Source organism: Ambystoma mexicanum, chromosome 1p (assembly GCF_040938575.1).
Source record: "Ambystoma mexicanum isolate Mex_15411 chromosome 1p, UKY_AmexF1_1, whole genome shotgun sequence".
In the NCBI taxonomy this organism is placed as follows: domain Eukaryota; kingdom Metazoa; phylum Chordata; class Amphibia; order Caudata; family Ambystomatidae; genus Ambystoma; species Ambystoma mexicanum.
This window is the reverse complement of record NC_090921.1, coordinates 1,427,403,519-1,427,430,359: the sequence shown is the minus strand read 5'-3', so window position 1 is coordinate 1,427,430,359 and position 26,841 is coordinate 1,427,403,519. Positions and strand designations below refer to the sequence as shown.

At 47.1% G+C, this 26,841-nt stretch overlaps 1 protein-coding gene across 1 annotated transcript in view; it reads right to left on the bottom strand.

Moving 5' to 3' along the window:
- The window catches only part of URI1 (URI1 prefoldin like chaperone), a 995,615-nt gene that overhangs the window by 468,684 nt on the left and 500,090 nt on the right, over positions 1-26,841 (bottom strand). Inside the window, exons 5-6 of the mRNA XM_069607080.1 lie at positions 16,012-16,103; positions 15,712-15,772 (exon numbers count right to left, since the gene is read on the bottom strand). Coding sequence (XP_069463181.1) covers positions 15,712-15,772; positions 16,012-16,103 — 153 coding nt within the window. The remainder of the gene's footprint in view (positions 1-15,711; positions 15,773-16,011; positions 16,104-26,841) is intronic.

Sequence of the window (26,841 nt, the reverse complement as noted above, 5' to 3'; positions counted from 1 at the left end):
CTTTCTACTAATAACCAATCACTGGCCTCTGGGTCATACTGCCCCCAGCCAATGACTGCCCTCTACCTAAGCCCCTCCTCTGGCAGCCATCTTTAGATTTGGTAGCACGTAAAGTGGCAGTAGGACCAAGAGAAGAGCCGCAGAGGGGTTGGAGGGAGGGTTTGCATGTGAATCCATCCCATCCTGGAGAACAATAGTTACAGGTAAGTAACTTGTTCCTTCTCCAGCATGGGGTCTGGCATTGATTCACATGCTCATGAATACAAGAATACATAGCAGTACACACATGCACAACCACGGGAGGTGGCAAGGCTCATCATTAAGCATTTCAACAACTCAGAGGGCCTTCCCTTGGTTCACAGGTCCAAAGTTCACAAACAGCTGTGATGTCTTCCGAAGGCTTTTTGTGCGGTCCACGTAGAACTTCAGCGCGCTAGCCACATCCAGCGAGTGCAAAGTCCTCTCAGCCAACAACGAAGGTGACGGGAAGAAAACAGGTAACACCAAGGGCTCGTTGAGGTGGAAGTCCGACGGCACCTTGGGCATGAAGCAGGGGTGCTTCCTCAGCACTATTCTCATCTCGTGAAACATCAGGTACAGAGGTTTACAGAAGAGGGCCTGGATCTCTCCCACTCGTCGTGCAGAGGTGATGGCCACAAGAAAAGCCGTCTTCCACGATAGGGACTTCAGCGGTGCAGAGTGTAGGGGCTCGAATGGGGGACCCGTGAACCTGGTCAGCACCACATTGAGTTCCCACGCCGGGGCCGGAGCCTTCACAGTCCTTTCATGAACTCCTTCACTAGGCGATGAGACAACAGCGACGACCGCCCCGGAGTTCTGGTGTAGCGGGAGATAGCCGCCAGGTGGATCTTGATGGAGGCATGCGCCAGCCCCGCCTTGGCTAGCAACAGCAAGTACGGCAGCACTTGAGGGGCCATAATCCGTAGAGGGTTGATCTTCTGTGCACGGCACCAGAGAACCTCTTCCACTTATGTCCATAGCACTTCAGAGTCGAAGACGCCTTGGCCTTTGCAAGTACCTCCTTGCAGTCCGCCGGGATATTGTAGCCTCCGAACTCTAGTGCTGCAGGAGCCAGTCCTGCAGGTTCAGCGATCCCAGGTCGTGATGTAGGATGGCGCCTCCTTCCCTGGGGAGAAGATCTGTGTCCATCAGCAATTTGACTGGGGGAGGCACTGACAAGTCCAGAAGGTCCGGGAACCATATCTGCCTCGGCCACACCGGTGCGACGAGGATCATCCTGCACCGGGACCATCTGAGTTGATTGATAAACCGCAGAAGCAACAGCAATGGTGGGCACATGTATAGGAACAGGCCGTCCCAGGGGAAGGAGAACGCATCACCCATGCTCCCCGGCTTGGGAAACCTGCTGGCGAACCTCCGGCACTTGGTGTTGCCCCATTGTCGGAATAGGAGATCCACTTGATCCTGCCGAAGCTCACACTCGTGGCAAGAGCGCAGCTCACTGCCAATTGAGTCGGCGACAGTGTTTTTCACTCCTGCCAGATGAAAAGGTACAAGGAACATCCCCTGGGCGACGGCCCAGTGCCACAGATCCTGTGCTTCCTTGGATAGGGCTGGAGATCTGGTGCACCCCTGCTTCCGGATGTAGAACATCGTGGCAGTGTTTTCGGTGAAGACCCTTACCACCAGAAGGAAGACCTGAGGGCCCAGAAGACGGCCCAGAGCACCAGGGCTCTTGCGTGGAGATCTCCGGTGTGAGCTCCCCATCCCTCCAGGGAGGACTCTGTCGTCACTGTCTCCTGTTGCGCTGGGGTCTGGAAGTCCATGCCCGCCGCGAGGTGCGCGCGGGTGCCCCACCACCGGATCGCTTGACATAACGTCTCGTTGAGGGAACTCTCGTCTTCGAAGATGCCCGCCGCTTGCATCCAACGGGCATCGAGGAACTCCTGCAGTGGCCGCATCTGCAACCTGCATAGACACACGAGGTAGATGCTTAACAACATCATGCCGAGTAGGGACTTGATGGACCTCACCCTGTCCACTTCCATGGTCAACAGCCGTTGTACCTTGCCCAGGATGGCCTTTGTCCTTTCCTCCGACCTTGAAGCCAACCGCACCACTGTGTTGAGTCTGGCTCCCAGGAACAGGTCGTCTTGCGACGGTATCAAGTGGGATTTTGTGAAGTTGACTGAGAATGCCAGATCCGTGAGCAGTTGGACGGTCTTCGCTGTGTGATCAACGGCAAGTTCTCTTGCCCTTGCTCGGAGGAGCCAGTCGTCCAGGTAGGGGTATACATGGATCCCCTGAAGGTACAGCTGCACCGCCACCGGTGCCAGGCACTTGGTGAAGACCCGCGGCGCTGACTTCAACCTGAAGGGCAGGGCCTTGAGCTGGTAGTGTTGCCCTTGGACCACGAACCGTAGGAACTTTCGATGTCTTGTGTATGGGGATGTGGAAGTATGCATCCTCAAAGTCCAGCGACGACAGGAAGTCGCCCTCCTCCAGCTGTCTCAGTACGTGCTGAAGGGTGACCATCCGAAACTTCTGGGACTTGATGCATTTGTTGAGGCGGCTAGGTCTAGGATGGGCCGCCAGCCGCCGGTCTTCTTTCGGACGAGAAAGTACCACGAGTATACTCCGGATACCCTGAGCCTCTTCGGGACGAGTTTTATCGCGCCCTTTTTTAGCATCGCTAGTACCTCTTGAAGCAACTGTGGCACATGGTTTTCCTTCCTGGCCACGGGTGTTAGACAGGGACACTTTCTTTGGAACTCCAGTGTGCGCCCGTGGGACAGGGCATCTAGCACCCAACGGTCGGTGGAGATGGACTCCCACACACTGATGAAATTCGCCAGCCGGAATCCCACCGGAGTGCTCGGGTGGGGGGCCCGAAGTCACGGCCGGTTCAGTCTTGCTTCGCTGAGGCCTTGCCACCTTGCCTTCCTTGGCGACGGTGTCCTCTGTCCGGCCTGTGTAGGCTTCCTGTGACGAGGTGCAGGCCGCCTGGCGGTACGACGCAGAACCGCTGCCGAATCCTTTGGAGGCACCTTGAGACTTGCCTCCGGAGGTCCAAAAGGATGGCCGTCATTGATGGAGAGAACCCAAGGCCCGGGCCATCTTGGTGTCCGCCTTGATGGCCTGCAGTGACTCGTCCACTGCCTTGCCGAACATGTTGCTCGCATCGAAGGGCATGTCCAGTACCCAGGTCTGCACATCCTGACGGAAGTCGGTGGCCTTGAGCAAACCGCGCCGGCGAAGGCAAATGCCGTTGCCCATCTGGCGAAAGCCGGTGTCGGCGATGTCTGTGGCCACCGTGATGGCGTGGTCCGAAGCCACCTCGCCTTCCTGTAGGATTTCAAGGGCTTTCGCCCTCTTGTCTGGCAGGAAATCCAGGAGGGAAGCGATCTTGAACCACAGCTCCCTGTCGTAGCGTGCCACGATCGTGAGGGCTTTAGCCGCTTTGATGGTCGTCGCCTCCGACGAGATGACTCGTCGTCCCATGGCGTCCAGCTTCTTCCCCTCGCTGTCCGGTGGGGAAGTGGCAGTTGATGCCGTCGCCCCTGCCGATTTCTTCTTGTCCGCCGCTGAGACCACTGAATCCGGGGACGGCTGTGCTCTAAGGCACATAGGGGCGGAGTCTGGGACCCAGTACTACTTCTCGTACCGGTCCCTCTTCGCAGGAGCCGTGGACGGGTTTTTCAGCAGCGACAGTCCTTCGTCCCAGATGTCATCCAGTAACGGGACTGAGAGGACAGTCTTCCTCTTGGCCTCCCGTCGTTGGTAGAGGGAACCCCCCTTCTGCTCTTCGGGCAGAGCTGGAAAACCTCCGATGCCCTGGCGATCATGGCGTGAAAGGAGCCAATTTCGTCGGTGGGGGGGGGGTAGGCCCAAACAGGGGGTGACGCGAGATCCGTCCCGTCGTCACCACCGTCGTCGTCGTCCGTCCCCGCCGTCTCGTTCCCGTCTCATCCCTCGGTGGAGGGGATAGAGGTGAAGGCTGGAAAGGAGGGGGGTGGACTTGCCTCCGCTTGTTCAGTGGGCTTCCCGACGGTCCAGGCGCCGCTGGATCGTCCGCTGGGGGCAAGGGCAACCTTGTCCTTATCTCCGTACACAGGGTCTGGATAGCCATCAAGATTGCTCCCGAGTTGTCCTGTGGATAGGCATCGGTTGCAATGGGAGCGAGGGCTGGGGCATCCGTTTCCTCCGCGGCCCGCTGCGCCTCGTCGGCCCCACCATTGCTCTCTTCGTCGGCCTCGTCGGGATCCCTCCCATAGGACCCGACTTCCTCGAACTCCTTGTCCAGGATCTTTTTGACACAAGCCAGCTCATCTTTGGAGGTGGTATCTCTGTCCGTTATGGCTACCATGCCCCCCCCCCTCTTTCTCGTCCCGGAGTTTCACGGGGGTCTTCTCGATAGGCTGAAAAGATGATTCCCTCCGCGGTGGCAGGGAAACTCTAGGTCCGGAAGTCGTCTTCACTGGGGTAGCCTCCACAGGCTTTGCCAGGGCCGCCAATCGAGGCCTTCGCCGGGGGAATCAGGGCCTTCACGACCTTGGGCGCGTCTGGGGCCTTCACCTTCAGAGGAGGGTCACTGCATCGCCCCCCCCCCCCCTTGGCTTTCTCCGTCGGGATCAACCTGGGCTTCTCCCGAAGCTTACCCGGGTTCTCTGACTTATTTTTCCCCAAGCCAGAGCGTTGGCTCGTGGATGATGGCGTCGGTGACATTGCGCCCTGCCTGGCAGTCGAGGAGCCCGAACCAACGGCGCTCCTGGTGCCCGCGGACTAGCGGTGCTTTGCCTTTTGTTGGGCCACCGTTCCGGAGCGCCCTCAAAGGTCTTACAAGACCACGCAGACTTCTTCTCAACTGCTGCTGGGCTCTTCCCCTCCAGCCAGTTAGTGAGTCGAGTCCGACGGTCCTTCAATGTCCGGGCGGACATGTTCTTACAGAACGCGCAGTCCTTTTCCACATGTGACTTGTCGTCGTAAAGTCAGTAGAGGCACCGGGAGTGCTCATCCTCCTTGAAGACATTCTGTAATCCACATCCTGGGCATTTCCTAAACAGCTTGGATCCAACAGGCGTTGTGTCTCCTTTGTCCTGGGCCATGTCCACACGGGGTAGGCCTCAAAGATCTTCTGGAATCCTCCAAGAAGAGAAACTCTACGAAAACTCGCCCTTGAGGGGCGTAGAAAAATTCAAAAATGGGTCCCCGTTGATCGGAAGAAGAGTCGGTGGAGCTTGAGGCTCGAATTGACCGAAAAATAAGAGTAAACTCTTAGGAAAAAAGCAAAACGCAGTAAAAGCTTGAGAGCTGTAGCACGAGGACTCCCAACACTTGAACGTGTAGTAAAAATCAGAAGATGGCTGCTAGAGGAGGGGCTTAGGTAGAGGGCAGTCATTGGCTGGGGGCAGTATGACCCAGAGGCCAGTGATTGGTTATTAGGAGAAAGACAGTTCAGAAATGAAACAAACCAATTTTTTCTTTACCGAGGATTCCCAGCCTGACGACAGGGAATATTCATGAGCATGTGAATCCATGCCAGACCCCATGCTGGAGAAAAGTACCTATGGAAAATATGTTTTAAAATGACCCTTTACGTCCTGCTTTCCAAGGACTTGGAGGCAGCCATTTCCTAAACTGAAGCAGTTTTGTGTGTTTGTGTTAATGCTGTGCACTCGTGGCATTAGTCTAGGAAAATCCCTCTATTGGGAGCTTTTCCTTATTGCTGGCCGAGAGCAGAGCAGTTTTCAGCATCCAGGAAGAAAACATCTCTGGAGCTGTAAGACATCATTTCTCACTCAACCGGATGGTACGAGGAGACACACCTCTGAATGGTGAAGGTTATCTTATCCTGTGCAAATCTTACGGCCAAGCAAAGCAGGAAATACTGCGCAAAGAGGCTATGCTGGCATCGAAAATACAGAGTTCTGAATGGGAGGATCCCGGGAAGTCAGAGGCATTTAAGAGAGGGCCTGAGCAGTTAAAAAGAGTGAGATTGGGTTGTGAGCAGCAGAAGGGGAGATCAGAAACAGTGGACCTGGGAAGTGATTGTCTACGACTACGAGCGAGAAAGGACTTGGGCACTCGCCTAGGACAGGAGAGGGTGTGAGCAAAGAAGGGTAGCCTGAGGACATGGGATAGTGCAACCCTTGACAGGGATCGGGCAGCTGACCGTTTCCTTGCCTCAGTTCGCCACTCCTTTTGCAGCCCTCGTTCGGCCTGTTGGCCCATTTTTCCAATTCCATTGTGTCCTTCAACTTTACTCTGGAAACTCATCAGTCATCTGTATATCAACTTCTCCTGCAAGTGCCTAGCACTGTCCTTGCTCTATGTGAATCAGGGAGGTCACACTATTGTGCGCAGAGGCAACCTCTGAGTGGTCAGAGTTTCTATCTTTTGTAGAGGTCACTGGGTGGGATCTCAGTGCCCCAATCACAATAGGTACACCTATGAGTCAGATTGGAATCTGTACAAAGTCGGGACCTACAGAATACGATGAGTGGTGCAGGTGAGACAGGCTCCTTAACAGCCAGACGCTGAAGTAGGAATCCCCTCAGTAAAAGAATTGAAGCATTTCTCCCAAAGCAATATATGTCCCTATTATTATGTATGAGCCCTACCTGAGGGTTCTTCACTGAGGACAGTATTGCTTGTTTTATCCCAACTGCCACCAACCCTACTGAACTCGTACCTCAATCATGGTCTACTGTTATTGGGTCCCATGGCTACTGATTGGAACTGTAGTGTGCCTGGATGACCGAGAAACACCACTCGATCCTTGATGAGCAACCACAGGGCTCCTACATGGAGGATCCCTCGAGTTCCTCCCCCCATCTCTAGCCTTTTGTGTCCCCCACCTTGAGGTCTCCGTCCACCTAAGGTAGCAGAGAGATAGATTACAATTTGGCCCACATAATAATGACAAACAGATCATGTAGTTTGCAGAGCCACCACTGCAACTTTCTGCGGGTTGTCTAAAAGTGAGGAGTGATTTGGTAAAAGGCAAACATTTGCTTCCACGGCTCACCTAGAAGTTTGGGCATCATGTGCATGCTTAATCAATGACCACATAAGTTAGAATCCCTTTGAGATATGGAGAGAGAAAGAGACAGAGAAAGAAAGAGAGAGAGAAAGACAGAGAAAGTAAGAGAAAGAGAGACAGAGAAAGAGACAGAGAAAGAGAGACAGAGACAGAGAAAGAGACAGAGACAGAGACAGAGAAAGAGACAGAGAAAGAGAGATGGAGAAAGACACAATACAGACAAACCCCATGTAGAAAGTGAAATAAAGATGGTGGCCGGACACTTTAATTTCTTTCTTTTTTAAATGTATTGTTCTTTAGCCGGAAGCTTTAATATGTGGGCTAGTCATGAAAATGGGATAGTGAAGTGGTGTTTAGAGCACTGTGGTGATGCGAAGATGGAAGTCAGAGTGAGATAAAGGTTTAAGAAAGTGCATCTGATGTGGAAAGAAGAGCGCACGTGCACGAGAGAGGGTGAAAGAAGGAGAAACGAAAGACTAGGAGAAGGTTAAGGAGGGGAATTAAAGGGAGAGGAACAAGAAGCAGAAAAAGGAGAACCAGTAAATGGGAGGTGACAGAAGTGAGTGTTCAGGTGAAGGAACACGCTGCATGTTGCAACAGTGAAGAGCCCTGAGAGCGGGAAGGAGGGAAAACCACAGAGAGGCACTACAGAGATAGGGAAGGTACAACAAAAAGTCAGTAGAGAGGATACGAGACATAAGGGAGATGGAAGAGGCAAGAAGGTGACGAAGAGTCAAGAAGGTGACGAAGAGTCAAGAAGGTGACGAAGAGGAAAAAAGTGGAAGTGAGGAGAAATCGCCAAGAAACTGAATCCTCAGCTGAATCATTAACTGTTGGAGGAGGATCAAGGGACAGCTTAATGCCTTTCGCTGCAATCAATAAATCTTCTATACCAAGGTCAACTCCAGCGAAAGAATTGGACACTTGGCCTTAATCAAAACGATGCAAAATAGGAATGGTGGTGCCATGTAGTCCAGGTGAGAAACGCAACATCCTGACAAGACCAACCCAAGCTAAGAAAAAGTATGCAAGATTCCAAGTAGTAATGCGGGACACTTAAAATACTGAAGGACTGAGTGAAAGCTTTCCACTGTTAGGGCAGATTTGTTCAGGGGAGAGAAGGAAGGCACAAGGACCATGGTCCAAAGAAGTGGTTTCTTTTGGTACCATTTCCAAGTCCCATCACATGGATTCAGATAAGCCTAATCCTGTTTTTTCTGTTGTATCCAATAAAGAAAGTGAACTGAAACTTTGCCTTCCAGTTGTCTGTTGTTCCTTTGGTCGTGACAGACCTCAGATTAAAAGCATATGAAATTAACAAATAGACAACCTCTGTGGGTAGCCAAGGTTGAGTCGCATAAGAAGTAAAAAAAGATACCATTTCTGAAGAACAGATTTCTCCAGCAAAGGATCTTTAATAGATTCACATGCTTATTGAATATACAGAGTTGCAAACAGCAAACAACTTTGTATTTTTTATTTTCTTTATTTTGTATTGGGTTTTAAACAGAGTAACTTACAGACATCCATAAATAATCCATAACAATGTGCATCCATAGTGTCCGTCTACATAACTTCCCCCAACTCCCCCACCTCACTCGCCTATTTCACCCATTATACCATATCATATTCAACTGTTGGTCGCACCCTACTCATTGGAATAAACCTTATGTCACAGGGGAAACTACCACCTCCTGGGCTACACCATGCACTAATACCAACAGGTCTAGTATCAGTTGCTTCCAAGAATCTAGGGATACATTTTGTTCATGCTGACCACCAAGGGCGCTTCTTGCCATACTGCGGGTTTCCGCTTTAGACCCCTTTGGAGATCTCTTCACCATAGGCTCATCTCTGGTTCCTTGCGGGATTTCCATGCCATAGCTATCCTCCGCTTCGCCAGTATGTATGCTAGGTCCTTTAGTTTACTGACATTACTCGCCTGTTCCGGTCGTGCAATTCGGCCGTGTAAAAATACGCAACATACAAGCTGCCGGGAACCCACATCCAATATTATACCTGTAGCGGCCGGAGCCCGCTCTATCGCCTCCCAAAACATGCACAAAACATGTGTAGCAATCTGCATTTATCATTCCACATTTTGGCCAAACCTGCTCTGTCGCGCTGCTAAATTGGGCAATCTTTCTCAGTGTAAGATACGCCTGATGGGTGACATACAATTGGATCAGCTGGAGCTTTGCATTTCTAGAAACCTTTTTATGGTACGCTACAGCTCTGCCCCAGGAAGTGTGATAGTTGCTCCTGTAAGTCTGCCTCCCAACTGCACTTGCTCTGCTCCATCACATCTTCCAGTTGTGACATTAGCAGCTTGTATAGCCGTGATACCCTACATCCCCCTCTGAAATGTCATACAATGTTTCTAAGGTCTCCTCCTGTAATATCCCACCTGGGACAGGCCATCTGCTCTGACCGCCCCCCCCCCCCCGAAGTAGTGCTGCAAGTGTGATATATTGTCCTACATGTATTCCTGTGTCAGAGGAGAGAGAGTCAAAATCCATCAGTGTATCTTCTTTCAGTAGGTCGCCCACCGTCACCACACCCAGTGGTTCCCAATATTTCCTCATCTTCAGTCTGAGTTGTGAATGTTCGCATTTTAGTGACACTAATGGTACTTGGGGAAGAATACGGAAAGTCCATATCAGAAAGCGGCCAGCTCTAAGCCATATCTCTTTGCCCAGTTTCAAAAGTAGCAGGAGGTTAGGGGTGCATAACTTAACGGTCCAAATTAATTATTATTTCGAGAAGAATGGGGTACACTGTGGCTGTAATAACGAGGTGTCTTGGGACTGCCCATCTGACAACCAATTTGCCACAAATTATAATTGACGTTTGGATATTTCCAGCTTTAGCCTGATGGCTAATAGGGCTATAAGTAACTTCCCGTCCTGATTAAGCAACGACAGGGGCCTGTAAGAACCACAGTCGTCTTCCGGCTTGTTGGGCTTCAGCAGTGGGACAATTATAGATTCCCTTAGCGATATTGCCAATATGCCTTTCACCAATGCTTCATTAAGCATTTCTAACAGTGCGGTACCACATGTGTCGCAAATTCTTTTAGAATTTGCTGGGTATCCAGTCTGCTCCCGGAGCTTTGCCAGCCGGCAACCCCCGTATGGTGGATTCCAGTTCCTCTGCTATTATAGGTGCCTCCAGCCTGCACACTACCTCTGCATCTAATTTGGGAATCTCTATCTCTTCCATCGCCTCGCCATTCTCCGATTGTTGTGTCAATGTCTCTGCGTATAGCTCTGTATAACAATCATAAAAACATTTATTAATGCCTTCCTGCGTCATGTAGGCATTTCCATTACTCCCTTTGACCTCCCATATCAAGTCCCTCTTAAACTCACTCTTATAAAGCCAGGCCAACAGACATCCTGGCTTATCTCCTTCAGCATTTTGCTTTTCTAAGTATTTACTATAACTCAAATTCCCCAATCTAACCCAGTGGTCCAAACACTCTTGCTGCAGTCGGGTTTCATCCCAGGCCCTCTCCGTGGTAGTACCTTCCATGTTGCTGAGGACCTCTAGTTTGGCCTCCACTCTGACCAAATCCCTCTATATTGTAGTTTACGTTCTTTTGGCTGTGGCTATTGCTGTCCCTCTAAATCATCAATTTGAATGCTTCCCGCAGTGTGCCAGCCAAACATACCCATATTATTTGTGAAATAGTCTTTGATCCCCCTCCCTTAAGCGTTCCCTGAAAATAACATCTTTAAGGGATTCACTTCTCAGTTTCCAAGTTGGGATGCATGCCCTCGGGGGAGAGCGGAGGGGGGGGAATACTGCCATGTGATCAACAGGGGTGCATGATCTGACAATACTCTTGCTGTATGTTCCACCGTTGTGAACTCTCCCAATGTCTCCTCCCCTGTAAAGAAATAATCTAATCTAGTGTATACATTTTTTGGAGCGGTGTAATGTGAGCATCCACAAGCTTGTGGGTGTAAGGCTCGCCATACGTCTGAAAACCTAAATGCTCGTAGTATTGTATTTAAGACTTTGGCCACTGGTGTGTCAATTGATCATCTGATTTATCCAATTTAGGTTTCAGGGTACAATTAAAGTCGCCACCCCATATAAGCGTGCCATCCCTATACTTGGCCAGGTGAGGGTACAGTGACCTAAAATAGTCTGTCGTTCCCTGATTTGGTGCAAACATAATAATAGAAAGCTCCCTTCTTTCCACCATACCCTGCACAATAGCCAATTCTGCCCTCCGTGCCTTTATAGGTCTTCAGAACTTTGAACAGGACCGACTGCGCCACACATTAGAACTCTTGCAAATGCAGAGTATGACGAGCCCAGGGTCCACCGTCTCCATTTCCTTGCCATTGTTGCTTGTGTGTCCATCGTTAAGTGCGTTTCTTGGAGGTTTGCTATATCTATTTTTGGCGCCTTAAAAATTGCATGACCCTATTTCATTTAATAAAGCTTATTATCCATCCAACGTTCCATGAAACTATTTTAAGGTCCCCCATCCCAGGTTAGTGATCTAGCTTGTCTTGACAGTCTGGTGTGCATAATATACTTCATATATGTGTGGTTCTATAGGCTAACTTCCCATTAACAAACCCAAGTTTCCTTCTCGTAACCTCCTCTTGACTGACGTAAAGTTCATAGTTCGGCATTGCATCTGCAGAGTGTAATCCGGATTTGCCGTGATATTCGCAGATGCCTTTTGCACCGTTCCCCTTTCTAGAAATATTCGAGGATTTTTTCTTGTCTTTATAGTTCAGTATACGGGCTATTATTGGTTGTGGTGGGGCTCCTGGTGGCTGTCTCATTGTCAGAGATTTATGTGCCCTTTCCACTGTGAAGCCCCGAGTGAGGTTGCCTGGGCCAATTTCCTGAAGCAACATGTTTTCAAGAAAGTTGGTGGGAATGGCGCCTTCCTCGCCTTCTGGAAGTCATATTATGCGTACATTATTACGCCTAGCTCGTTCTGCTTTTTCAGCTCTTCCTACAGCAGCAAGTGCAGAATTTAGAAGGATTTTTACTTCCCTGGAGATATCCTTAGAACTGGTGGCATCGCAACTTCTTTCTCAAGCACCCCTGTGCACTCTGCGAGTGACCGCACATCTTGCCGTAGGAGGTTTATGTTCAGGCTAATGGCATCCATTTTGGACTGCAGCGCAATCTTCAACGCTGCTATGGCCTCTAGTACCTGTCGGTCTTCCCTAATATGTGTTTGCTCTTCCCGTGGGGACGAGGCACTTGAGCCACTGCTCTCTGCTGAATTTGTAGATTTAGCAAAGGTGTCCAGTGTGGGTGGTCATGCCTTACTTTTCTGAGCATTGGACGCCATAATTATTCTTCTCTGTTGCCTTCGTCTCCTCGGGCCTGCCTTATATTTGCAGGCCTTCCACTGATTAACCACTGGTTTGGTGAGGGTTATGTGTTGTGTGTCCAAGGACGTTATATTAGCTCTGTGCTGCCACTGCTACCTACCCCCAACAAGTGGCTAGTGGCTGCCCACTGGGGTCGGGTCATCTGGGCTGCTCTCCCACTTGCAGGCACTCTTGATACAGATGTGTCCCAATCGTTACCCTTTACGATTATGCTAAAGGCAAGGCAGCATCCCACTATCTGTTCTTTTGTGTCGATGTCACCATTCTCCTCCTGTGTGTTCCGGCAGCTTTGCGCCTCCCAGACTCTGCTCCCTAATATTGCTGCCTCCTACCGAAAGCATCTGCCTTTGATGTTACCAGTTATTGCCTTGGTATACTTATGTGTCCCAGGGATTCAACCCCTCTAAGCATCCCAGCGCAACTTCCACGTAACGCCTCCCGAGCAGGCAGGGAGACAAAATATGCCACCTCTTCTACTGGCGCTTGGTTGTGTCAGGTGGTTCCAGCCGGGGCTTAGTGTTATTTATTTGTCCGACTCCTACAATGCAACCCCTCTTTTGGGCTGTTTTTATACAATTACAGGTGTCCCAGCCTTCTGTGTGCACTTCAGCCGAAGCTCCATTGTTAGTCTTGTCTGTTTGTGATGGGCAGAGGCTGTATGCCATGCCTGTCCGCCTTTCGCATGCTCTTCCTTCTGGTTGCGTTTCCTTCCCTTGCACCAGAACTTTGTCAGAATGATTTATCCCCCGTTGCAGCATTGTTGCTCATTCCTTGGCAGTCTCGCCATATGTTACAGTGTGCAGCGTGTGGGTCTCTGCATCCATGCAGCAACGCTGCCTGTGCTTTGGATGTTCCTTTGTTGGGCCGGACTATTATAAAAACCAGCCCCTAGCTTTAGTATGAAGTCCTTTATTACTGCTGTGCATTGGTAAGTGATCCTCTCCTACAGGCAGGTCTTTGTCCATATAGGCGGACCACACTGGGAACTGGGTAACTGCATATGAATACTGGATAATGTGACTTGCGTCTAGTAGCCGCTGTTTTCCACACTGTTGGTGTGGCGAGGGCGGACCCTAGAGGAAACTGGCATTTCGCTCAACTTTATCTGTGCATGCCCAGAGCTTGCAACTTTACCGCCTTTGTTACAATAGGCGGGGGCCACACTGGGAACTGGATGTCGGTTTGTCATTTCAGAATAATGCAGCCTGCGTCCCGTAGTGGCTTCTTCCTGCGCTAGAGATGTGCTGAGGGCGGACCCTAGAGGGAACCAACTCCGGTGCAAGTAGTTTCGCTCAGGCCTAGAGCCTGCAGTACTGCGGTGGACATCCTTGCCTATGGGGCTCTGTGATGCGGGTGGAAACAATCAGCTCCGCTTTGCTATGGCACTTATCCAGCTCCGCACTCGTTCTGCAGCAATTTTTCCCGAGCCCCATGTCCTCTCTGTTCGAGCCAGACCACCGTTAGAGCCAGGCTCAGTGCCTTCTGCAATCCGATTTGAGATGACCTTGCTCCTTTCTTCTAGTGCTCCGACACCGTTTACTCGCCTTTGTGTTCTGCTATGGCCGCCATTTTGTTTTCCTTGTCTACGGCAGGGTCTCAAAACTTTGCGGACTCGTTCTTGGCCGCAGTATAAGCAACCTGCAATGTGTCACACAATCGTGCAAGCCTTCATCAGACATCCAATTCTATGTTATACATGGGCCCGTGCCAGCTGGGTCCATAGTTTCAAGCCAGGATAATAATGGATTGCCCGGAGCTCCACGAGAAGACGTCCTCATAGCATGGCTACCAAGCCACGCCCCCGAACAGTAAACAGCTGTTATGTGGGACCAGAACTTTGATTTTCGTTAAGAGCTTCACCAGTACGTTTGGAAAACAGGCCTGTAATCCTTTATCATATAGTCATATTTGCAAAACACCCTCATTGAGCTACAGGTCATTGCCTTCCTGATTTCCTTCAATAGGATGTTCACTAGGAATATAGTTTTAACAGATTTCCTGCTGATGGAGTGTCCAGTCACCAATCTTGGCAGTTGTCTTTGCAAATTAAGAACAGTACTTAAAACAGTCAACTATTTACCTAAACTTCTGCCTGATGGCACAGATGGCACAAGAACACATCAACTCTCGAAGGGTTTTGTTAAAAGGATTGGATAAGAGCGCTCACTGCCAGTCTCCCAACCCCCCTTTTTCGTCTACCCTGGCTGCTACTACTCCCCCCTCTAATCCTCACCGTTCTCCCATCTACTACTCACCCCATCTCAACTACACCCCTCTGTCCACTTTCTCATACCTCTTCTTTTATCCAACCTTCCATAACCCCATATACTCACGCTTAATCTAACTCTACCATTCACACACTCACACCCACACCCACATGCCACTTTCTCACAACAACAAATATCTCACTTTGCACACACGCTGGACAATCATTTGCCGCAATCTTCTGTAACATCCTTCTCCTCTTAGTCTCTCGGTCTACCTCATCCTCCTTTGACCTCACCCGAACAACTCACACTGATGGGTCCCTCTGTTCTCTTTGATCCTCCCCCTTCCTCCTGATTGGCGCTCTATTTCAGCTTGTTCCCATGGCCAACCGCTGCCTTCATTCTCCCCCCGGATCGAGTTACAATTGTCAGAAAGTAACAGTGTCTTATTGTATTTCAAGTCCCCTCAGTATGAAAAACTAAGCCATGCAAGGGTGTGGTTTCTATTAATCTTTGCTGCAGTAGACTAACACAGTATGGCAGACTTACCAAACGCTTAAGTAGGGCAACAAAATAACAGACCTGCCGCAGACGATATCATCTGTCGAATGCAGTTTATCCACAATGGCACGAGTGGATCCTTCCCTTACATGCCAACCACTTACACTAGCTTGGAAACGGACTAAAAGAATACTACTTAAGATGTTTTTCTTATGAGCAAGGAATGGTTACTCAGGCATGGAAGACTTATCACGCCAATTCTTTCACATTGCTTTCTGGACGGACATTGTTTCACTGCAAAAATAAAAGTTTTCATTAACAGATTACTTTCAAACTTTTTTACACAATCATACTTAGATTTGCATCACAAAATTAAACTATCATTTAGAGAGAATGTGTAATTACCACCACACCCATATATCCTCCAGAGTGTATGAGCACATAAAACCTACCTTCAAATGATGGCAATAGAAAAAAAAAATATATGAGACAAACAGTGGCAACTCAATTATCCTAAGCAAAATCATCAAAGTGTAGCAAATAAAATATGTGCGCGGCCATTGTACTCAATTACATCAATGCATATACTAAGCAATTGTTAAAATACCTTTTGTTTCAACTGTTTCAGTTGCTGATAACTCTCGGATATCAACATAGTCATTGGCATCCTAAAGAGAAAAAAAAAAAAAGCATAAGCAGCACCATCAGGGTTTCAGCATTTTTGATAGGGTAATTCATTTAATGCAACACATTTTCTTAATTTGAAATAACTACAGCTTTACAGTATATTCTGCTTTAGTAAAAGGGTTGCAGATGTTCCTTATTATTTGAACGTTATTTAGTACTGTAGCCTTTCAATGGTTAATGTTCTAGTTTATAGGAAAAGTAGAAGAAAGCAGGTCCTTACATCACTCATTTTTTGCAAGTCCTCTGTGAATCCAACTCGAGATTCGAAATTCTTTACAACTCCTTGCAAATCATCCAGTGCTTTCCTCACATCTGAAATAGTAAAGGAATAGTCAACTATGCATAACAGAAGCTATTCAACTGTAGTATCACTTTATGCACTATCAGTAAACTAGGTCAGACAATTGCTGATTCAAACTAAACCACATTATTAATACAGTACAGTGCTTTTGATTTAAACTGTTGGATTCTAAACCTATTTGTGGCTATGTGACAAGCAAGTGTCCAATGAAACTTCCAAAAACCTGCAATGTCTTCTTGGGACACAGAACTCGTGTTCAGGTGTGGCCCAACACCATTGGGCAACTACCTTTTTAGTGCTATATCTTATAAGACATTGTTCACAGCAGACTGCATTGAACATTCGAGTCCAGAAGGAAAACATACAAATGACTCCCAACATACAAAACAAAGGCGGTTTCCTCAATTGGCTCTGTTCTAGAGTCTGGATGCAATCTACAAAAGATCTGCTGCTGGTCTGTGGAACATATGTTTTGCTAAAAATGTCCTTTTTTCGATAACTACTGTAAAAACACATCTTGTCGTCTTTAATTTTAAACCAATCCATATTCTTTTTTCCATGTCAAACCAATTCCAATCAATTCAGCTTACATCAGGGAAACAAAACAAAAAAGGCTAACAAGTATTTTTACATTGTGGTGTAGTAGTTATATAGATGTGGCATCAGTATGTCTGATACTTTCACATATATAGAGAGGAAAAAAAATGAGGTCAGGGAAACCAGAATCACGGCAAGCATTCCGAACTGTCAACTTTTGGAGATAATGACGATACATGTATATCTTAATAGACATTTGTGAGAAACCAAAGCGTGTCTCACTTACTAGTCCCCAGGGATCGATCTCTCAGGTGGCGAGGGCATGGCCATCGCATTTGGATCCAGACCCTGGGGGTGGACCAGTGCGGGAGGACCACCTGAGTGGGGGGTCTTCGGGGAGTGGGGGTTAGGTAGTCTATGGTGAGACACGGTATTCCCCCTTTCCCGTACCCATACCTCATCCTATTTTATAGGATTTTCCAACATCACAACTCCCCTCCCCCCCAATCTACACAAACACTGGGCCGAGGAAGAGGGCAACTGAGGGTAGAAAGGATAACGCATATCTCATTGAACATGTCCCGCTAATCAGGTCAGGCACTTGACTAACCACATACATCTGATACCCATCAGCTCTCCCCACATAGATAAAAGGCGGACCATAGAGAAACACACTGAGCAAGGTGGAACATAAAAAGGAGCAGATCTTCCGGGGTGAAGGCGGGCCCACTGGAGCAGGACGATCGATTGAGGGACTAGAGCAAAGGGTAGGGAAACCCAGAAGTTCCATGCTGGAGGTCGTTGTCTCTGGGAAGCCTTGAAGGAAACACGGAGAAAGCCAAATCGCAGACAAGAAGAAACCTGTATTCTGTTTCAAGGATGCCAGTGACCCTCCCGGGTAAACAACAGAGTTGAGGAGGTGAGGCCAAGTCTGTGATATCAACCTTGACTCGTGAATCAAAGCCGCAGAGACAAGAAAGGAACGTGCACAACCGGTGAGTTAGTGAAAGGCATGAAAAGCCAGTTTGTGTCAAGGAAAGATTGAAGCAGTAACAATGTATTTCACAATTGAAGGTTGTGCATATGTTGAGGAGACGCAAAAAAGACAGCCAAGAAGTGACACATTTTTAAGTTGTTGATAACTGTGAAGCCAGTGATACAGAGTACCTGAGTGGTCCGGCTAAAGGAAATGGCCCACTCGAAATTCTCTGCAAACTGTTTGACGTCTTGTTATAAAGCAGCAAAGTGAACAAACTCTGAAATGCACAATGGTGAAGAATAACTCTGGCGAAAGGGGAAGTGAAAAGGTGAATGCTTTAAGAGAAAGATTTCTTCGAATTTCTGTGCTTGTGGTATGGAACTGCCAAGACCAAGAGAGACTTGGGCAAATAAGGGGAGAGCTGGAGTGAAAGTCAAAGTGGTCCTGCGGTGGTCTATAGTAACAGCTTTGCACATTTCGAAAGTCTTCCTTGTCAGTGATTGGTCCGAGCCCGACTGAGGGAGAACAGGAATATGAATTACGTTAGGGGAAGGGAACCCCTAATTAATGTGAATAAAGCTTGGTGAAGGGAACCCCTGCAAGTGCTGTGATTGCAAGGTCCGACTGAGATATATCTGCGTTTTATCAGGTACTTTTTGGTTAAAAGGTCCGAGCCCGGCTGAGGGAGACCTACGTGAACTTCTGTTGACCTGTGAAAGAACCTTTGAAAAGTGACTTTAACATTGAGGCCCAATCAGGCCTCGATCTACCTTTTGAACAGCCTTTTTTTTCATAACCTGAGCCAGTGTGTGTCATCCTGTGTACGGGGGAGCCTTACTCTGCGCTGTCCAACGTGGGGAGGAGAGATGACTCAGCCACCTTGATCCTTTATGTTGTAATAATGACCCTCCTTTGCATACACATTCCCCTTTTCACACTTTTTGTATAAGTGATAGGGCAGGCAAGAGGTTTTGTTAGTATGGTAGAGGCTACTTCAATCACAGCTATGGAACAGAGTAGGAGTTTTTGCAAACCAGGAATTTAATAAAGGTTTTGAAATTGTAACTCATGTCAGTATCATACTTGTGATACCATGCCTCCCTTACACATCTTGGAATTTATAAAATGTGCTCAATTATGTATTATCATGTATGTGGTAACTAATGTATTGTTAAAATGTGCCTATGTAAGTCATGAACCATTTTGTCATGGTCTCTAAAAATATGTAATCTCAACTGTACTGTAGCACAAGCCTTAACAGTGCGGTAGCCCATTTGTCTCTACATGTTCAGTGAAATATGTAGAAGTTACTTCCTTGCTTTAGTCTTATTTGCTTAGTTTTGTATACCCAATACATGGTAAAACGTGTTTATGATACAAAAGCGGGCTTGAGAAATAAAAGAAATCACTAGGCAGACATGGCAACTTCAAGTTACTATAATCCTGATTTGATTTTGAAATTTGTAACGCGCATATCCCCTGTGAGGATCCAAGTAGAATCTGCATCTGGGCACAGGTAATAGTCAAAAAATCATAGGTGCACTAATCGTAGGAAATTTAGACAAATAGTTTTACTCAAAAATGTTTTCCTGAACAAAGACAGGGAATCAATCCTTTAAGTCTAATGGGATTGAATTCCAGAACTGACAGCCCAGGGAGGAGACGCGTCTGTCACTCCACGTTCCAGTTCCAGATTGGGGAATCGTCAAAAGACTTTGCCCCATAGATCTAAGAGATCGATTAGGGCAGTGAATTACATTTTTGAAAAAAGATATGCCGGGGACAGGCCGTGAATACATTAAAAAAAAACAGGTTCTTAAAGAGAACCCTATGCTGTACTGGAAGCCAATTAAGGCTTTTTCTATACTGCAAAACCGATGATTTCCTTGTCAGCGAGAAAACCAGCCTGAAAGCAGAATTTTGGACAGAATTTATGAGTTTTTATTAAAGGTGTTTTGTTTTAAAAGGTTTGAGTAAAACATTTGCGATGTGTGACAAAGGGGCCTTAATCGCTATAGAGCAAAGGAAAAAGATAGCATTACCAGGGAGGTGGAGGAGGACAGGAGGTTCACCTCTTTCCCTACTGGTTAAAGCAAAACCAAGCAGTGATAAACAGAGCTCCTCCTAGAAGTCATCAGGTTTATGAGAGCAGTCAGTTATAAGAAAAAAGTGTTTGCTAATGTGTCAATGAGGGTTTCCCTGTACTGAAATTAAGGCATCTGACCATTAAACAGGACGGATGAATTTAAATTCACTGGGGCATTAGCAAAACATTACTGGGCTTAAAGGAACCAAAACCTCCAATGAAATTAAGACTTTTCGACCTCCAATTGTGGGATTTTTGCTGAAATATGAATTCCAGACATTTGAAAAATTTAATTCTTGCCTACTTCGAAGTTGACAAAGGTCCTAAAATTCCATTCGGACCAACCCCTGGCCAAACTAAACCCCACCAGTTCATTTCTAAAATTGTATGCCATAATCATTTGCTCTAACTTTGGAGTAGGAGGACCTTAAGAAAGATTCCGAAATTGGTGGTCGGATGCACAGCAGTAAACATTCATTAAGGAAAAAAAGTCACCCAAAATAAATTCCTTCAACTTAGACCTCACATGAAAGACTTGAGCCCCACACGTCAACTTCAACTTCCAGCAATGATGAGAATGTGTCAATTAAGCTAGGAGATCCTTCCCGGAGCCGGAATCAATGAGATCATTTGACATTAATTACGTGGAACCTATAGGAAACTAACTACAATTTTAAGATGCCTGCCAACATGTCGCCTTTGCCTAAACAACTAATTGATCAAATTAAAACAGATTTATTCTTAGTTCTTGGTCAAGCCTTAATGATTCGATGTACTGCATTAATCCATTTCTGAGACAAACCGTAGGTTACATTACATCTCAACAATTTTTAATCCTTTTTAGCTTACAGTTCTGCCGTATAATATTTCATTATTATATGTGTTGCCTTTGTTTTTTTCTCTTTAATTTACAAAGTGCTGTTTGTGTGTGAGTGGGGCTTTGAAACCTTAAGTCGCAGCCTCCACATTTCTCAGGTAAGAGTCTGTATGCGTGTCTGTGTTTCATTATTTGCTTCCTAGGTATCATGGTTTGTGTTTGAAGAGTCATTATCAATAAATGAGCAACTTTGAGGTGACTTCCTCTGATAATTATTGTAAATAGTAGGTCACCACAAATGGAAAAGCACAAGGTAATGCTAATTCAGGAGGCCAATTCTTGCAAATCAAATATGAATAAAATGAAGGAGCCAATTTTTGGCATATTAGCGTTTGACTCATTACCCCACAGTTTGAAGCATGGTTCTCCTATACTTTTTGCAAGCTTTTCGATTGCATTTAAAACTCAGAAAATAAATCCATCCCTGCTAGGGTGGAAATCGGACAGTTGACCATTAGCTTCCGATCCATGTATTGCAAGGCCCAAGAACTAACTCACTGACATTTAGGGAAGTCATTTGCAGTTGAATTCTAGAAATTTACTCTGAAGCAATTATTGTAGGGGATCTTTGCACTTAAAATCTTCTACCCACTGAGCCTTTTGTCAATGCCCATCCAGCCTGCTTTCTTTAAGCAAATTTCCAAATTCTCCCTGCGCCTTGTGGGAAGGGAAGATTACAGGATAGCCCTAAATTGAGGGTCTGCAACCTCTGGCTCTCCAGGTGTTTTGGAATACCACTCCCAACAACCCTAGCCACAATATTCAATGTTGAGGGATCATAGGAGTTGTAGTCCAAAATATTTCTAGAGCTGCGGGTTGCAGACCCCCCCCCCCCATCACCCCCAAAGAAACTGACTGGCAAGTCAGATAAGGAAGGTCTAGAGCAGCGAGACACCAAGTATCACCAAGTAGCTTTTACATCTATTTACTCTTGAGAGAAGGTCAGGAAGTGGAGGCAGCCAGATGGATCAAGCCACTGACAGACTGAGCAGATCGGGGTACCAAATCTGTCGTGGCTATGCCGGAGCATTGAGGATCACACTGCAATGGCAACGTCTGAGTGTTTTGATCACACGTAACAGGAGTGGAATTGGCAGGAGGGTGTACAGGGAGACCCGGCCCCACGGGAACGAGAAGGCATTCACAAGGCTCCTTGGCTGAGGATACCTGCTGGCAAACCTCTGACACTTGGAGTTGTTGCCGTCACAAAGAGGTCGATCTGGGGTTCACCCGACTTGCAGAAGAGAATAGACACTTGCGCCTGATGAAGTTCCCACTAGTAGCAGGAACGCAGCTCCCTACTTGCTGCCCACCAGGTGAAAGGGGATGAGGAACATGCCCTGTAGAATGGCACAGTGCCATAGCACCTGGGCTTCCAGGGAGAGCGCTCTGTAGTGCGTCCCACCCTGCTTCCAGTTGTAGATCACGGTAGTGGTGTTGTCCATGAAGATTTGCGCCACCTTCCCCGCAGCCGAGGTTGGAAACATTTGAGGGCCCAGAAGACTGCCTGGAGCTCCAGGACATTTATGTGTAGGTCCTTCTCCTCTGGGAGCCAGAGGCCTCTGGCATGTGGCTGTCTGGTGTGCCCCCCACCCTTCCAAGGAGGCATCTGTGGTGACCGGGGACAGCTACAGTGGGATTTGAAAGGGAGTGCCTTGCGTGAGATGTGGGTATATTCCCTGCCATTGTAAAGCTTGTCAGAACCCTTGGATGAGGGCGATCTTGTCCATCCAAGTGCCTGTGATCTGCAGCTGCCGTGTGTAAAGAAACTCTTGAAGAGGCCTCATCAGGAGCCTACAAAACGGAATGAGGTGGATGCAGGAGGACATCATGCCCAACAGTGACTTGATGGAGCATACTACTGCTGCACAACCCCCAAGATGGCTGCCACCCTCTTCTCCGAAGGGGGTAGCCATGCATGTAACCGTTTTGAGAGGGGCACCCAGGAACTGAGCGTTCTGAGATGGTTCCACGCCGGACTTCAGATAATTGATGGAGAATCTGAGCGTCTTCAGAAGGCGTATAGTCTCTGCTGTGTGCTGGGTCGCCAGCACATGAGGGGAGGAGAAGAGGAGATAGTCGTCCAGATAAGGGTAGATGTGGACACCCTTTAGGCGTGCTGGCACCGAGGCAAAGCACTGTGTGAACACCCTTGGTGCCGAGGCCAAAGGGCAGGGCCTTTAACTAGGGTGGAGGCAGTAACTCCCTCAACCTACCCAAATCCTTCGGGAATGAGGCGTTGATGGGAACGTGCAAAGTTGGCATAGTCACAGCTGAAGTCTTGGTCGGAACAGCAGCGGATGGAGGCCGAGCGGTCATTGGTGTCATCAAGTGACCGTAGAAACGATGGTCATCACTGCACCTCTCGTCGACAAAGTGGTTGCAGAAGTCGATGGAGTCGTGGTCATCAACGAAGAGATCTTCAATAAGGCGGAAGTCTTGCTAGACAATGGTGTTGTCGACGGAATCTTCACTGCAGCTGACGTAGACGAGGAAGCTGTCAAATGGGTCTACAGCCAGTCTCTCCCTCGAAGACTTGTCCTTGGAAGAGGACTTGTGTTTGGAAGGAGTGATGGACTTCCGCACAGAAGGCACCACCCCACCAACTGGCAGGCTCACTGTTGACGGCGACAGATATGGGTCTTTCCTGAACCAGATACCACAGCAGCAGTGACCTTTGTGTGATCAGACGCGTGGTGCTTCACCTTCTTTTGGATCCCCCCGGGACGGGGCATCCTCAAAGGGCCTGGACCTCTTTCAAAGGGCCTCGACCTCACGTTCATGGGACCGGCCAATCCTGAACAAGACATGATTGCGCGCAGAGGCCGCGTCAGAGGCCTTCCCCTCCTTGAGCCAAGCCACCAACCTGCGATAGCGATCTCGCTTGGTCTTCACCAGGAACCCACAGCATATCTCACATCCGTCTTCATCATGGTACGGATGCAAACAGTACAAACGCTTGAGGTGCTGATCCTCGACATAAACATTCTTCGGGCCACATTTCTCCCAGGCCCTGAATAGACTTATGTTGTCCACGTTGAACATTGTTGAGGCGAGATGTAGGCCCAATCCTGGGTCTGCCAAAACCTGGAGAGAAGGTGGTCCGACTTGAAACTTCATCTTTGCCAACAGGTCCCCGCTGCCAGTAGTCAACAGCAATGGTGGACGATGAAAGGATTGAAGAAAAAAAACTATCAAAAGTTATCCAAAAGTTATCATAAAATATCAGAAAAAAAATTAATAAAATCACAATTCTTGAGGAGCAATGTGAAAGGAATCCCAACACTGAAACGTGCAGTAAAAATCTGAAGATGTCCACAAGGGGTGGAGCTTATGAGAACGAGTGTCATTAGCTAGGGGCCGTATGACCGAAAGGACAGTTATTTGTTATAGAGGAGACTGTGCTGCACACTATTTTTTCAATTTCATGAATAAAATTCAAGCTTTCAGAGCCAATTTAACACCCCCAAACAATATCCCAACAGCACCCTTCCATATATTTTAGGTTATTTGGGAAGTATCCCGTGCTTTTTCTTATTAAAAAACAAGGAGCGCTTCTTAAATTCACTTAAAATACTCCAACCTTCTAGCATTTGCTGTGCTTGCCACATATCATTTTATATTTTGTAAAGTATTTACTCTTTTCTTATGCGACTCAACAGATGTCTGAGAAACACTCGGAAAAAAACCCTTACCTACAGCATCTTAAAACACCAACCCTTTACAAATCAACCTCTTATCCTGCCCATGTGCTCCCCAGCCTCAGAACTACCCTACTCACTCCCCTTATATCATATAATTGACGTTTTAACAAAAAGAATCTAGATTCTTTTTCTCTTGCAAATCTTGGTTTTCAAGATGGTGGATTTTCAGAATTCAAAGCCTTTAGATCTATCAATGCATCAGGAGAGATACAAAGAATGTTTTGGGCATCAGGTGCACCCCGTCCTCGACTAAATGAAAAAAAATATACATACTGGACACATTCATGCCAAACCCCCAAAGGATATCCTTCAAACACTTTGTGCGCAACGTGTTTCTTATATGGCGAAAATCCATCCAGCGGATTGGGCTCTGTGCTGGAGCAAAAATGTGACTTTTTCACAAAGTGAACACCAAAGCAAAAAATGAAAGAAAAAAAAAAATGACCAGTTTTATCTTTTCAACCATAACACATATTTGCTAGAACCTTTAAAGATTTGGTGGGCAGTGCCAAACAACCTGTTTGGAAAATTTCACGCTGATCAGTTCAGTTAGAAGATAAAGAATGATCACGTCGCCCTGTAATATATTAACAAAGTTACTCACCGTAGTGACTACCTTACTCTTAGTCCATAGTCCCCTTTCCTCCATAATTTTGGGACATTCCGTCCTGTGGGACAGGACCGGAGCACTTTTGTAAAAAGCATCAAATTGAAAATGTGTCCTTCTCTTTTTACGCAGGGTACCGCACGCGGCCGTAACCCCGCCCTCCTTAGCTTCGCCCCGCAGATCGTTCTTCAGTCCTTTTGTATCGCCAGGTCTCAGACCATTTAAGCAATAATACAGGATACTTATTAGAGGGGCACAAATGAAATGTTTCGGAAGAGTGTCTCGCGCTCAAAGCCAAACTCTTATACAATTTGTACATAGGCCATCCAAATTGTTGCAATAATCCCAGAAATCCGACTTTGTGGTAAATTATGTTTATTCTTCAGTGATAGAAAAACAGCCGACATGTGTTTCGACCCCTGGTCGTTGTCAAGGCTGTACAAATACAAAGCAAGCAGATAGTGTAATGGTATATTCCCAAAGGAGTTGGTCCCATTAGACATATTACAATCATAACAAATGACGAAAAAGCCAATGCATTACAAGAAATTGTTCAATAATACAGTAATAGGTCATACCATATGATTTCACAGGTTGGAGAAATGGAGTCATTTGTAGATTATATAAAATAATAAAGAACAGAAAAAAGGGGGAAAACCCATTAATTTAGTATTAGAGAGTATTGTAAAATGTGACTTGCAAGAGAATATCTCGTGTGGTGACCATCATAGTCCTAATACTGAGAAACACCCGGTGCCAAAAAGTGCTCTGGTAACCCCCCTCAGGGGCTCAGAGTGAAAAAAAGCTCCCTTCACATGGATGGTATCCATATCATGTTGTCATATCTTTAATGTGACAGTGAAAAAACACACACCAGTAACCCACCATCGACTAAATGGATGTGGCAGTATTTGAAGTTGAAATCTGTAAATATCTGATGGGAATTTCTGCATTGATACTATATTCGAGTACCAGTTTCTGCACATTTTATTAAAAAGTGTTTTGGACTACGCTAACATGCACATTCAAAGTAATTAAACTACTCAGTTCTGGCTCACCATAGATTAACTCCATGACATAAATGTCCAATTGTGGCAGTTGATGTATACATTTCCAGGAAGCATAAATCAATGGTTTTTTAAACGATGATCATTCGGTAAATCCAAAACATGTAGGAATTGAAAAAAATATGAAAAGTGGTTTTGAAAAATATATATATGTGCATGAAAGAAATATTAAAGATTGTACATTTCTGATTACAGATGTTGTAAAAGCATTGCTAAGTAGTGTGGGACATATAAAGAGATTGTAAAAGCATTGCTAAGTAGTGTGGGACATATAAAGAGATTAAAGGATTAAAGGTCCTTACCTTATGATAGCTTGCTGTATCTTATGGTACAAGTCATCAAAATAAGCACACCATTTCTGGTAACTTATGGTGAGACCCTAGGAGGAAATATAACCAGGTTACTCACCATAGTGACCACCTTACTCCTAGTCCATAGTCCCCTTGGGAGGCCCAAGTAGCTGCCCTAGCGATGGATTCCCAGGGGACATATTTCTGAAAAGTAACCGCAGCTGCCTTGCCCCGCTGTTACGCTCACCTGGCTCCCACAGAGGCGTCGATCGGAACTGGACAGCTGCGGTCTCCACCAATGTGACGCATAGGGCCTAGATGACGGACTGGACTGGCCTACCTAGCTTTGTTTGCTTGGCCGGTAGGAATATTCTTCTGCAAATGGAGAGGGGGAATTAACCACCCGTGGAGTTGAGTGTAAATCCCCCCACCCCCGCTGTTCTCCCCACAGATCGCCATTGATGTCCCCTCTTATAGTCTCACCGGATGGTTTGAAAAGATGAGCACTCCATCCTGCATTGAGCGCAGGGGCGCGTTGATAACCAGTTGCTTCACTGGCTCGAAGGAATTGGTGAGTTCCAGAACAATATTGACTCCGAGAT